The 14,939-nt window shown below is 41.2% G+C and overlaps 1 protein-coding gene across 1 annotated transcript in view; it reads right to left on the bottom strand.

Moving 5' to 3' along the window:
* LOC126175692 (pre-rRNA 2'-O-ribose RNA methyltransferase FTSJ3) overlaps positions 1-14,939 on the bottom strand; it is a 110,564-nt gene that overhangs the window by 82,101 nt on the left and 13,524 nt on the right. Inside the window, exons 2-3 of the mRNA XM_049922629.1 lie at positions 9,336-9,488; positions 5,627-5,773 (exon numbers count right to left, since the gene is read on the bottom strand). Coding sequence (XP_049778586.1) covers positions 5,627-5,773; positions 9,336-9,488 — 300 coding nt within the window. The remainder of the gene's footprint in view (positions 1-5,626; positions 5,774-9,335; positions 9,489-14,939) is intronic.

Raw genomic sequence — 14,939 nt, 5'->3', positions numbered from 1 at the left:
AGGAATTTCTCACTTCCAGCCTTGCCTCTCAATCTTTCTTGAAAAACCTTAATCCTACTCCGAACATCACCACAGCTGATGCCCAGGCTATCCGTGATCTGAAGGCTGACCGATCCATTGTCATTCTTCCGGCTGACAAGGATTCCACGACCATGGTACTTGATCGTCGGGAGTATGTGGCTGAGGGACTGCGTCAGCTTTCAGACAACGCTACATACAAAGTTTGCCAAGGTACTCCCATTCCTGATGTCCAGGTGGAGCTTCAAGGAATCCTCAGAACCTTAGGCCCCCTACAAAACCTTTCACCTGACTCCATCAACCTCCTTACCCAACCGACACCCTGCACCCGTACCTTCTACCTACTTCCTAAAATTCACAAACCCACCACACATCCTGGCCGCCCCATTGTAGCTGGTTAACAAGCCCCCACAGAACATATCTCTGCCTACGTAGATCAACACCTTCAACCCATTACATGCAGTCTCCCATCCTTCATCAAAGACACCAACCACTTTCTCGAATGCCTGGAATCATTACCCAATCTGTTACCCCCGGAAATCATCCTTGTAACCATTGATGCCACTTCCTTATACACAAATATCCCGCACGTCCAGGGCCTCGCTGCGATGGAGCACTTCCTTTCACACCAATCACCTGCTACACTACCTAAAACCTCTTTCCTCATTACCGTAGCCAGCTTCATCCTAACCCACAACTTCTTCACTTTTGAAGACTGGACATACCAACAATTAAAGGGAACAGTCATGGGTACCAGGATGGCCCCCTCGTACGCCAGCCTATTCATGGGTCGCTTAGAGGAAGCCTTCTTGGTTACCCAGGTCTGCCAACCCAAAGTTTGGTACAGATTTATTGATGACATCTTCATGATCTGGACTCACAGTGAAGAACTCCATAATTTCCTCTCCAACCTCAACTCCACTGGTTCCATCAGATTCACCTGGTCCTACTACAAATCCCTTACCACTTTCCTCGACGTTGACCTCCATCTGTCCAATGGCCAGCTTCACACATCTGTCCACATCAAACCCACCAATAAGCAACAGTACCTCCATTATGACAGCTGCCACCCATTCCATATCAAACGGTCCCTTCCCTACAGCTTAGGTCTTTGTGGCAAATGAATCTGCTCCAGTTCTGAATCCCTGAATCATTACACCAATAACCTGAAAACAGCTTTCGCATCCCGCAACTACCCTCCCAACCTGGTACAGAAGCAAATAACCAGAGCCACTTCCTCATCCCCTCAAACCCAGAACCTCCCACAGAAGAACCCCAAAAGTGCCCCACTTGTAACAGGATACTTTCCGGGACTAGATCAGACTCTAAATGTGGCTCTCCAGCAGGGATGTGACTTCCTCAAATCCTGCCCTGAAATGAGATCCATCCTTCATGAAATCCTCCCCACTCCACTAAGAGTGTCTTTCCGCCGTCCACCTCACCTTCGTAACCTCTTGGTTCATCCCTATAAAATCCCCAAACCACCTTCCCTACCCTCTGGCTCCTACCCTTGTAACCGCCCCCGGTGTAAGACCTGTCCCATGCACCCTCCCACCACCACCTACTCCAGTCCTGTAACCTGGAATGTGTACACGATCAAAGGCAGAGCCACGTGTGAAAGCACTCACGTGATTTACCAACTGACATGCCTACACTTGGAAGCCTTCTATGTGGGAATGGCCAGCAACAAACTGTCCATTCGCATGAACGGTCACAGGCTGACAGTGTTTGTTGGTAATGAGGATCACCCTGTGGCTAAACATGCCTGGGTGCACGGCCAGCACATCTTGGCACAGTGTTACACTGTCAGGGTTATCTGGATACTTCCCACTGACACCAACCTATCAGAACTCCAGAGATGGGAACTTGCCCTTCAATATATCCTCTCTTCCCGTTACCCACCAGGCCTCAACATCCGCTAATTTCAAGTTGTCACCGCGCGTACATCACTTGTCATTCAACAACATCTTTGCCTCTGTACTTCCGCCTCGACTGACATCTCTGCCCAAACTCTTTGCCTTTACATATGTCTGCCTGTGTCTGTATATGTGCGGATGGATATGTGTGTGTGTGCGCGCGCGAGTGTATACCTGCCCCTTTTTCCTCCTAAGGTAAGTCTTTCCGCTCCCGGGATTGGAATGACTCCTTACCCTCTCCCTTAGAACCCACATCCTTTCGTCTTTCCCTTTCCTTCCCTCTTTCCTGATGAAGCAACCTTGGGTTGCGAAAGCTTGAAATGTGTGTGTGTGTGTGTGTGTGTGTGTGTGTGTGTGTGTTTTATTGTGTCTATCTACCAGCGCTTTCTCGTTTGGTAAGTCACAGAAACTTTGTTTTTTATATATATTTTTCCCACATGGAACGTTTCCCTCTATTATATTGATAAAACAATCATGTGATCGTAAGTCACAGATAGCTTGTAATTCACCCACTGTATTCGTGACATTATTGGCTCTCAAATTTTAAAACGTTGAAGTCTGAAACGTGTTTTCTTATTACACCAATAATAATGAGGTGAAATATATTCTTTCGAATCAAAAGACTTGGAGTTTATTATTCAAGATAGATACATTCTAGATTTCACTGTTTATTTGCCACCTAAGAATCTGTGACAGGAGAAGGTAAACAATGGTACCACAAGACACCTACAGAAGACACGAAGTACGCAGACCCATTAAAATTTATTCGTGCAGGTCATCTGACATAGCCTTCCACCTGCAACTTCACATAGGTAGCAGTTTACAGTGTTGCCATGGTTGATGCAGAATGTGTACTGGCAGTAACTTTCATTACAATGAAAATTACTAAGGGCTATACCACACTCTGACAAAGGCATCAGCTGCTACATATTTTGAAACAAATGCAGTTTTCCTGGTCTTAATATGCATCTGCATCTACATCTACATGGATACTCTGCAAATCACATTTAAGTGCCTGGCAGAGGGTTCACCGAACCATCTTACAATAATGCTCTATTATTCTCCTCTCAAACAGCGCATGGAAAAAACCGATACCTATATCTTTCCATGCGAGCTCTGATTTTGTCTTATTTTATTATGATGATTGTTTCTGCCTATGTAGGTCGGTGTCGATAAAATATTTTCGCATTCGGAGGAGAAAGTTGGTGATTGAAATTTCCTGAAAAGATTCTGCCACAACGAAAAATCCCTTTGCTTTAATGGTATCCATCCCAAATCTTGTATCACATCTGTGACACTCTCTCCCCTATTTCATGATAATACAAAATGTGCTGCTCTTCTTTGAACTTTCTCGATATACTCCGTTAATCCTATCTGGTAAGGATCCTAGAAGATGCAACAGTATTCCAAAAGAGGACAGACAAATGTAGTGTAGGCAATCTTTTTAGTAGATCTGTTACATTTTCTGCGTGTTCTGCCAATAAAGCACAGTCTTTGGTTTGACTTGCCTATAACTTTTTCTATGTGCTCTTTCCAATTTAAACTGTTGGTAATTGTAATTCTTAGGCATTTAGTTGAATTTATGGCCTTTAGATTACACTGATTTATTGTGTAACTGAAGTTTGACGGATTCCTTTTAGCACTCATGTGTATGACCACACTTTTCATTATTTAGGGTCAATTGCCAATTTTCGCACCATTTAGATATCTTTTCTAAATTGTTTTGCAATTTGTTTTGATCTTCTGAGGAGGTTACTAGACAATAAATGACATCATCTGAAAACAACCTACGGCAGCTGCTCAGATTGTTTCCTAAATCTTTTACACAGATAAGGAACAGCAGAGGGCCTATAACACTAACTTGGGGGATGACAGAAATCATTTCTGTTTTACTCGATGACTTTCTGTCAATTACTACGAACTGCAATCTCTCTGACAAGAAATCATGAATTCAGTCAAATAACTGAGAAGATATTCCATCAGCAAAAAATTTAGGAAGGCTATGTTTAGTAACTCTGCTTTAGCAGCACTGTCGTCGATAGTATTTTTATTGCTATCATGCAGAGAAGGCGCTGACTGTGTCTTGCCACTAACATACAACCAGAATCTCTTCAGATTTCTGCCAGGTTTCAAGATAAAAGTTTTATTGTAGAAACTATTATAAGCATCTCACAGTGATATCCGTACTAAATTTCTAACTTCTGTAAAACATTGTCAATCTTGGAGATTTTGCATTTGTTTGAATTTGGCATGCTTTCTTTGTTGTTTCTGCAACAGGGTTCAGACCAATTGTGTTGCCAAGGGGGATCAGCTCCATTGTTTGTTAATTCATTTGGTGCAAATCTCACAGTTGCTATCAATACTATTTCTCTGAATTCAAGCTACATCTGGTCTACACTTACAATGTTAATTTGGAAGGAGTAGAGAATGTCTCTCAGAAAGGGAATTTTTATCTGCTTTTTTGGATAGGTACATTTTTCGTTTATTTTTCAAACAATGGAAAATCCAGAATGGAATATAACAATATTATGAGAAGGAAAGTTGCTACTCTCCATATAGCAGATGGAGAGTAGCAACTTTCCTTCTCATAATATTGTTATATATAGCAGATTCGAAATGTGGTGCTACAGAAGAATGCTGAGGATTAGATGGGTAGATCATGTAACTAATGAGGTGGTGTTGAATAGAATAGGGGAGAAGAGGAGTTTGTGGCACAACTTGACAAGAAGAAGGGACCGGTTGGTAGGGCATGTTCTGAGGCATCAAGGGATCACAAATTTAGCGTTGGAGGGCAGCGTGGAGGGTAAAAATTGTATAGGGAGACCAAGAGATGAATACATTAGGCAGATTCAGAAGGATGTATGTTGCAGTAAAGTACTGGGAGATGAAGAAGCTTGCACCGGATAGAGTAGCATGGAGAGCTGCATCAAACCAGTCTCAGGATTGAAGACAACAACAACAACAACAACAACAACAACATATAGTAGATGCAGTCTCAGATAGGCACAACAAAAAGACTCTCACAATTAAAACTTTCGCCCATTAAGGCCTTCATCAACAACAGACACACGTATGCGCGCGTCCCCCCCTCCCCCACACACAAGTGCACGCGCAGGGGCGCAAATGCAACTCACACACGACTGCAGTCTCAGGCAACAGTGTATGTATTGTTGATGAAGACCTTAATGGCCGAAAGCTTTAATTGTGAGAGTCTTTTTGTTGTGCCTATCTGCGAATCAGCAGCTCTGCTATATGTTGTTGTCTTCAGTCCTGAGACTGGTTTGATGCAGCTCTCCATGCTACTCTATCCTGTGCAAGCTTCTTCATCTCCCAATACTTACTCCAATTTGATGCTCATTATTAGCTCAGGATTATTTGTTGCTAAGAGGTCAAATGTGTTTTCACAACCATTTACTATTTGTGTGGACTCGTAAACTAACTGTTCGAAATAATTTTCAAAGAATGTGTTTAGCACAATTTTGGATGATGTTTTATGCATACCTCCAGATTTAAACATGTATTTTTGCCAACATATTGAGGGTAGATTAAAGTCACCACCAACTACACTCTAGCTTTAATATAAGAATTGTGAATTTCTACATTATGCAAAAACAAAACAAAGAAATCAGAGCAGAAATTCAGGAATAATATTCACATTAACAATGCTTTTCGTGATGTGATATCAAACTTACCAACATTTGGTGCACCATCATTCAACACAACATCTGCTTTCCATGTCTGAAGTTCCTTCTGTATTGCCAAGCGACATTTGTCAGTTGTGATATCGCCCTGAATACTTATACAGCCTGGCACTAGCTTGATAGGAAATAAATCGACACCTAAAAGCAACAGAATAAAATAAAAGTTATTATACTTCATGTCTGCGCGCATTACACATTTAAAAAAAAAGGACCCAGAAAGATACTTCAGGTCAAATATATAGGCACAAGAATCATATGTAATCGATGTTGTGGGTTTTTTTAAAAGTTATAAAATAAGTACATGTGCCAGACACCAATTGGATCTATGATCAAAATTAAGAACTTTTAGTCTGATACAACACCCAGGTTGACTGCAGTTTTTGAGAGCCCTCTGGTACTTACACAGTCAAAGGCCTGCCTTCACCCGGGAAATGGTTAAATGCGAAATAACACACAATAAAATTTACTCAAGTTTCACACCTGTCTCAGGGTGAATGACAATGTGGTGACAGAAAAGGTACCTATTCACAGATAGGTAGTCTTTCCTTCTCAGCCTGCACGGTAACTCTTCCCTGACCCAGGGTTCTGCATGACTTTCCTGAACTGTACCCATTTCCCTAAACGTCTCCAGTCCTTTTCCTTCACCCCTCTTGGTTCCCTTTCAATCTTCCACAAGAAGAAGGAGCCACTGGCTCCAAAAGCTCATGAAAGTTAAATCCTTTTGTGTGTGTGTATTCCCTTGCCACTGCTTGGTGAATAGATTTTTTTATCTGTTCATTTACATTACACAGATAGATAGTAATGTTTATACTTACTCAAGATATTCAAATGCACTCGACCCAGAAACAAGAATACCAGTAAAGACAGAATTAGTCATATTTGAAAAATTCTGTCTTTTAGATGTGGCAAATGTCTTTACACAGGGTGTGAGAAAATTCCCATTACAAACTTCTACGACTTGTACAGGGTAGTGAGTACAAAATATTTTGAATAAGAACCCATGTCCAGAAACACACTGTTTCCATTCTATAACTGTTTCAGTTCAAATGTTTAACTCACCCGCTTTTCTTGAGGGACTGAAATACATGACACAGTACAATTATTAGGTAACAATTCAAAAGGAAACATAACAAAACATCATTTTATCACTTGAGAACATTTGTTTGTATTACCAATTAAACATTATGTGTTTACATTATTCCAAAACAAAAAAGAGCCCAGCATACCATACGTACAGAACAGTACTAATGCATCACAACAGCGGCTCAAAGTGGCGACCACCAATATTGTTATAGACATTGTATTAGAAGCACATTCTGATACACACCCTCCTTCCCACGTGGTTTCTCCTCAGTTTCTAGTGCAGCGGCCAGAACTCGTGCCAGCAGATCTTTTACATCTACATCTTCCTCTGTGTCTACAGGAGTCTTCTAAATTAAACTTTGCATACAATCCCACAAGAAGTAGTCCATAGGAGTTAAATGTGGCAATTGCACTGGACACGTGATTCGACCACCTCAGCCAATCCACCCAACACTACATCATCCATCCGCTCCCAGTAGCTGAGTGGTCAGCGCGACAGACTGTCAATCCTAAGGGCCCGCGTTCGATTCCCGGCTGGGTCAGAAATTTTCTCCGCTCAGGGACTGGGTGCTGTGTTGTCCTAATCATCATCATTTCATCCCCATTGACGCGCAAGTCGCCGAAGTGGCGTCAAATCAAAAGACTTGCACCAGGCAAACAGTCTACCCGACAGGAGGCCCCAGTCACACGACATTTTTTACTACATCATCCATTGAGATGTCTCTGAACCGCATGTGAGAAGTCAGGTTGTACACTGTAATTCTGAAACCATATATTCTGATGGACATTCAATGGGACAGCTTCCAAGAATGGGTCCCATGCATTTTGTAGGAAGATTAAGTATTCAGGATCAGTAGTGGAAGGAGGTACGGCCCAATCACATGACCTTCCAGAATACCTGCCCACATGTTAATTCCAAACCTGTGCTAAAATTCCTGAACATGCATGGCACGAGGCTTTTCATCGGCCCAGACATGGCTGTTTTACGAATTCAGAGCACAGTCCATAGTGAACTTACAGTCATCTGTGAACAGAACCTTACATGGAAACAGGGGTGTGTCAATGCAGCAGTGCAGGAACCATGTGCAGTAGGCAATGTGTTGTGGAAAAGTGGCTCGACCCACAGTTTGTATCCTTTGTAAGTGGTATACTGATGTAATTGTTGCTCACACAGAATGTCCCAGATGGCACCGTGACTAACATCCATTGCACAAGTAGTTGTTCGAGATCTCATTGACAGGTTCTCTTCAAAGCAATGCATTACTTCTTCAAATTTGGCCACACGGCATTACTGTGGAACACCACAGTCCTGCCCCCTCACAGTAAAGGTACCTGTTTCTCAGAGGCATTGCATAACTTGGGCAAAAAGTTTATGTGATGGCATGCTACGTTGTGTAAAACATTAGAGATATAGGTGACTTGCAGCTCTTCCGTTACCTTGAGCTTTGCCGTACACAAGAAGCACGCCTGTGTATTCCAGAAACATGTACCGAACCATGTTTACTGTATCAGGCATGTACAGACATTGACTAGGTCTTGCAGCAAAGCAGATGTTAGGTGACATCAAGTGACAGTCTGATGTAGTGCACGTCATCCTGTCTACCCTACTGCATACAAGACAAGCAACTCTGGGACTTTTCTCTTTCCCTCAGAAGACATGGACATGTTACACATATGAATTGAAACCATCATAGAATGGAAATCATATGTTTCCAGAGAAGGGTTACTACTCATAATTTTATGTACTCACTCCCCTCTATGAGTCCCGGAAATCTGTAATGGGAATTTCTGAATACCCTGTACATCTTACTGACTATTGAAGCTCCTCTTTCTTAAATCTCAACAAATGGACACTAGTCATTAAATTGCATGCTTATGGGCAACATATTTTGTTTTTGGGTGAACACCTCTCAAAAGATCTGTGCACTTCGTGTTTTCTCTCTAGTGAAGAAGTATGAATTATGAGGACAGTGAACCTGTTATTATGCACGGATCTCATCTCAACATCTGTAAAAAGTAAATCCAAAAAATTATTCACCTAAATAGACACAAAAAATGAACACTTACACACAAATCGGAATAAGCCATTCACATTATTGCATTATAACTACTTGGTTGCCTGCAGTGAGTTTCTGTTCTTCCTGCATAGTTCTTGAGCTTCATAAGATATCAACTACAAGCTGTTGAAAGCAAATACAGAAGTAAAAATACGCTAGAATTTATGTCAGCATACTAACATCTAAATCATTTTGTACATCTATTACCTTGCTTTTGATTACACCTGCTAGTATAAAAAGATTGTAAGTAAGGAGATAAAATCTATCTGTAGTATCTTCCTGTGTTTATGTAACAATTTTCCATTCAAAGTTTGTATTTGATAAATTTTACATCACAGGTGTGATGAAACACTTGACCATCATAACTTGATGCACACATAATTTTTATAATTAAACATGATATTAACTGTTTGAAAGTGACAAAGCACATGTTCCTTAGGATAAGGAAAAAGTCAAAATGTAAAATGTATGGATGTCTTCTTTGTAATTCATTTTATCAAATACGTGTAACAAAATGAATTAAAAACAAAGACATAATATGAGCTGAATGCCGTACTCACCTAGGACAATACTTGACACTGGCATGTTCTGCTTGGCCACTTGCATCCATCCACCAGGTGCTGCACATAAATCTATACATACTCGAGATTTTTGTAAAAATTCAAATTTACGATTCAGCTGTATAAGTTTGAACGCAGCACGAGACCTGAATCCTGGGGGGGGGAAAAAAGAAAATAAAAAGTGTCAGTCTGTTGTTACAATACTTGCATATATTCACAATGAATGTGCTTTCATGTTAACTGTTTTCTACTACAGAGTTCTGGTGCAATATTCCATTACCTCATATTATGTTCACTAGGTGCATCAAGGAACATATATAAATACAAAGCCGGGAAAAGTTTTTGGTAGTGAGTGTGTGTGTGTGTATGTGTGTGTGTGTGTGTGTCACCCCTACATATTTATCTGAGTATAGCCAGTCAATCATCTACATGTTCCCCGAGAGTAGTTTCTAAATTCTCAGTTGTCTGGTCTGACTCATTAAACCTAATAGCTCCACTGACACAGTAACAGTTTGTATCTCGTCAGCTTAAGAGCAAACCTGTCTTTTTTATTTATATTACTGATGTAGGACAGTTCTTGTAGAATGTAAATACTTTTGGATTAAAGGAAACCACTCACCAATAAGCAGAAGTGCTGCGTTGTTGATAGGCACACATAAAAGAAAGAAAATTGCTAGCTTCCACAGTTATTCTTTGACGAGCTAGAGTAAAACACACACACACACACACACACACACACACACACACACACACACACACACACGGATGTATGTACATGCACACACGCCTACACCCCTAGGTCCCAGCTGGACTAACACTGTATGTTGGCAGGTGGACTGGTTATTGAGGGGATAGTATTGGGTAGCGTGCATTGAAGGGGAGGGGGACAGAGCTGGGACACAGGGAGAGGGACTGGAGATGAGTGGCTTGTGGCTCAGAGAGAGGCAGCCAGTTTGCTGGCTAGGAATGTGGGATGGAGGGGCGGCAGGTACATCAGCTCAGCATGTGATGCACAATTGTAGGGGCTGGTGGGGAGTGGTAACGGCTGAAGGTGGCTTGGGGCATGGATTGGGAAGAGTTGATAGGACCGAGGAAGGGGAAACTGTTGGGTGGAGGGTGTGAGGCAATGGGTTACTTGAGACTGAGGCCAGGATGATTATGGCAGTGGAGGGTGTGTTGTAAGGAGAATTCTCATCTATGTAGTTCAGGAAGCTGGTGGTGGAGGGAAGGAGCCAGATGGCTGAGGTTGTGAAGCAGCCATTGAAACTGACCATGTTATGCTCAGCTATATGTTGTGTCACCAGGTGGTACTGGCAGACAGCTGAGTGGTATTCATATAGGTATGACTACCAACATGCTATCCACCACTGCCAAATTGTTGTCAAGAAAAAAGTTGACAACCTGCACCTGAGCATCACAAGCTCAACTTCAGTTTCAGTGGCTGCTTCACAACCCAAGACATCTGGATCCTACTTTCCACCACCAAATCCCTAAACTACGCAGATGGGTGTTATCCACACAACACATCCTCCACTCCTGTAATCATCCTGGCTTCAATCTCAGATAACCCATTGTCCCACATCTTCCACCCGACAGTTTCCCCTTCCTTCAACCTGTCACCCCCTACACAATCCATGTACCCATGCCGCCTCACCCCTACAATCATGCATTGCATGGTAAGCCCATATACCAGTCACCCCTCCTTCCCGCATTCCTAGCTGGCAAACCAGCTGCTTCCCTCTCAGCCACTAGCTATTCATCCCAGTCCCTTGCCCTGCCTTCCTCTCCTTCTACCCACCCCACCAAACACTATCCTCACCACTTCCACCTGTCAAAATACAGTGTTAGTCCAGCTGGCACCATGCAGGGTCCCGCGTGTGCACCTCTGGTGTGTGTGAGTATTTCACTCTAGCTCGTCAAAGGATAACTTCAAAATCTAGCAAGTTTTCTTTCTTTTGTTTGTAGCTATCGATAAGTCCAGGCTTCTGCTTTTCGGTGTGTTGCCTTGTTTAATCCAAAAGTTATTATTTACAGACACAATCAACTTGTACCCTCAGCCATTTCTTATATATAAAATGTAACAGATGTACATTTTTATAAATCATCTAGTAAATAAGCCAAAAACTTTAACACTGCTACAAAATTCATCTCTACATCAGAATCCTAACAACATATTTACATTCGTATTACTGTTCACCAAAGCAATCAAAACATCTACAGAATTTTAATTTTTGTACTAAGATAGTTTTTTTATGTTTTGCTGCCAGGCAATGCCACACATTACTCGAAAGTCATACATATAATACATTTACACCTTTTTAATAGCCATGTATCCGCCTGATGATGGAAGTATAATCTTCTGAACTACATAGAGGAAACTATAATGCAATAAAAGTGATTGCTTACAGCAATTTGCTTTATCAATTTTGAGATTTGTACATGCTTCAAAGGAGGAACCATAAGAAATAGTATAAAACTATGCAAAGTCTTGTATCATTATGATTACTGAGTGATTGTCAGCTGGCTTTGATCTATTTACTTCATCAGATCAGTAAGAAAAATTTATTTTTTATTCATTGATTGCTTCTCGTACTGCTCTGCTGATCCTCAATTTGACATCATTCAGCATTTGTTTGTCAACATGGCTATGAATTCATTTAAATCTACAACAAAATTTTATAGCAACCTTCCAACAAAGCTACTGAGCCAGGAAAAACAATTACCAAACAACACACTCTTTCTTGGGACATGTATCAAGTTTATTGTTCTGTCCTATTAAATCTTATACATTGACACTGCTAATTTTCACCACCAGAAATGAATATTTGATATTGACTGCTCAGATAAAATGCAATTTGTTTCCCATCAAACTCGCTAAGCATGAAATATTTTTTTCTATCTTTTTTAATTTGCACTCAACCCTGTATTCATAATAATATAACAGTGTTATGGTCACCTATTCTCTTCCCCAAGTTAACTGAATCACAATGTTTACCGTAATTCTGCTAGTCACCGGAAGTAAGACATTACACTCATGAATAGGTTCTATAATTATTTGCTCACTTTAATTTTCAGAAAAGAATTTAGAACACTCTCACATACATCCTTGTTCAAATATGTGCTTATTATCAGGAAGTTGACATGCAACATTCCTTGAAAAATCCTGTCACCACAGCTCATAGGTAGGTGGTGTACAAAAGCATCCAATTAAAATGTCTGATCCACCTTTGACGGTTTACTTCAGCTTGCTTATTTTACATTTAGAATCAATATAAAAATCTCATGAGATCATGAACTAATGATCAGAAATAATTATGTCTTTCCTTATTATGTAAAAAATCTTACAAATTACAGCAACAGTTTTACAAATTACAGCAACAGTTTAAGGGTACAGCAGCTGTTCAGTGAACAACTGCCAGTTGTGATGTAAACTTTACAATGACATTTACACATTTCTCACGCTCTCTCAAATATCCCAATTGTGTGTTGTACCATGAAATAAACAACTCAAACACAAAAAAAAACAGTTTTTCTTGAGTTTCTACAGGGAATTCATACGAGGGTGAATCAAATGAAAACCTTAAATATTTTTTTAAATATTATTTATTCTGCAGAAGTGGTACAAAGCTGTATCACTTTTCAACATAATCTCCCCCATACTCAATGCAAGTCCTCCAGTGCTTACAAAGTGCATAAATTCCTTTAGAAAAAAATTCTTTTGGTAGCCAGTGCAACCACTCGTGCACTGCCTGGCGTACCTCTTCATCAGAATGGAACTTCTTTCCTCCCATTGCGTCTTTGAGTGGTCCAAACACATGGAAATCACTTGGGGCAAGGTCTGGTGAGTATGGTGTATGAGGAAGACACTCAAAATGCAGGTCTGTGATTGTTGCAACTGTTGTAAGAGCAGTGTGAGGCCTTGCATTGTCATGTTGCAAAAGGACACCTGCCGACAGCAATCCATGTCGCTTTAATTTGATTGCCGGCTGCAGATGATTTTTTTAGGAGATCTGTGTATGATGCACTGGTGACAGTGGTCCCTCCAAAATGACACCTTTTTTGTCCCAAAAGAAAGTCAGCATACTCGTTACCTTCCCTGCAGACGGTTCTGTTCGAAACTTCTATGGTTTTGGTGACGAGGAATGGCGCCAGTCCTTGCACGCTCTCTTCATTTCCGGTTGGTGGAAGTAAACCCAGGTTTTGTTCCCAGTACCAATTCTTGCAAGGAAGCCATCACCTTATTGTTCAAAGTGCCGAAGAAGTTCTGCACAAGCATCAACACGTCGTTCTCTCATTTCAGGAGTCAGCTGCCGTGGCACCCATCTTGCAGACACTTTGTCAAACTGGAGCGCATCATGCACAATCTCTCATTTCAGGAGTCAGCTGGCATGGCACCCATCTTGCAGACTCTTTGTGAAACTGGAGCACATCATGCACAATGTGGTGTGCTGACCAATGACTAATCTGTAAACATGCTGCAATGTCATTCAGTGTCACTCGACGGTTTTCCTTCACTATGGCTTCAACTGCTGCAATGTTCTGTGGAGTCACAACTCGTTGTACCTGACCTGGACAAGGAGCATCTTCCACTGAAGTCACACAATTTGCAAACTTCCTACTCCATTCGTAGACTTGCTGCTGTGACAAACATGCATCACTGTACTGAACCTTCATTCAAAGATGAATTTCAATAGGTTTCACACCTTCACTATGCAAAAACCGAATAACAGAACGCTGTTCTTCCCTGGTGCAAGTCGGAAGTGCGGCAGCCATCTTCATACTTATACTGCAACGGTATGTGTGCATCTGCACTATGCTGCCACATACAGGTCATTCTGCATGCTGTTTGTAGCACACTTACCTACTTACAGGATAACGGCGCGAAATTTCGATTTCTTATTGCAAATTTAAGGTTTTCATTTAACTCATCTTCGTACATCAACTCTCAATTTACCACAGTGAGCATGTCTGGAATTATGAAAATCCGTGTAGACTCTCGCCTTAGGTCATGAGCCATAATTACAAACATTTTATCTTAAATTCTGCAAGATCAGTTAATAAGAACTTATTTACCATCATCTCATTTCAGTTGTGCATGTTAATTGCCTTGTTTTCATTTTAGATTTGCTGCCACAGTAGTTGTTTGATGTACCTCTTATTGTTCACAAGATGATGTGCTAAGAACATGACAGTGCACTATCCCACATTGATATTAATGTCCATGAGCAGCAGAACAACATATACCCTCATCAGTGGATTGGAAGAAGAGGCCTGTCCCATGGCCAGCATGTTCACCAGATTTCACTCCAGAAATGAGATCATCTCTCCCTAAAATCCTTTCCAAACCACTTACTGATGACTACTGTCACCCTCTAAACAGCTCTGTCAAACCATATGTCATTCCATGGGCATTACCCTTGCCCAAGGTTCTGACTCCTGCAATCATTTGCAAACTTCCTACTCCATTCGTAGACTTGCTGCTGTGACAAACATGCATCACTGTACTGAACCTTCCTCCATGCACTCACTCAATTCCTTTGTACTGGTAAATCCTATAACATAACAGGCATAGTAACACATGGAATTACACATGCTGCTTACTAA

Source organism: Schistocerca cancellata, chromosome 3 (assembly GCF_023864275.1).
Source record: "Schistocerca cancellata isolate TAMUIC-IGC-003103 chromosome 3, iqSchCanc2.1, whole genome shotgun sequence".
NCBI lineage: Eukaryota > Metazoa > Arthropoda > Insecta > Orthoptera > Acrididae > Schistocerca > Schistocerca cancellata.
The sequence above is the reverse complement of the archived record's forward strand: the minus strand, read 5'-3'. Positions and strand labels throughout refer to the sequence as shown.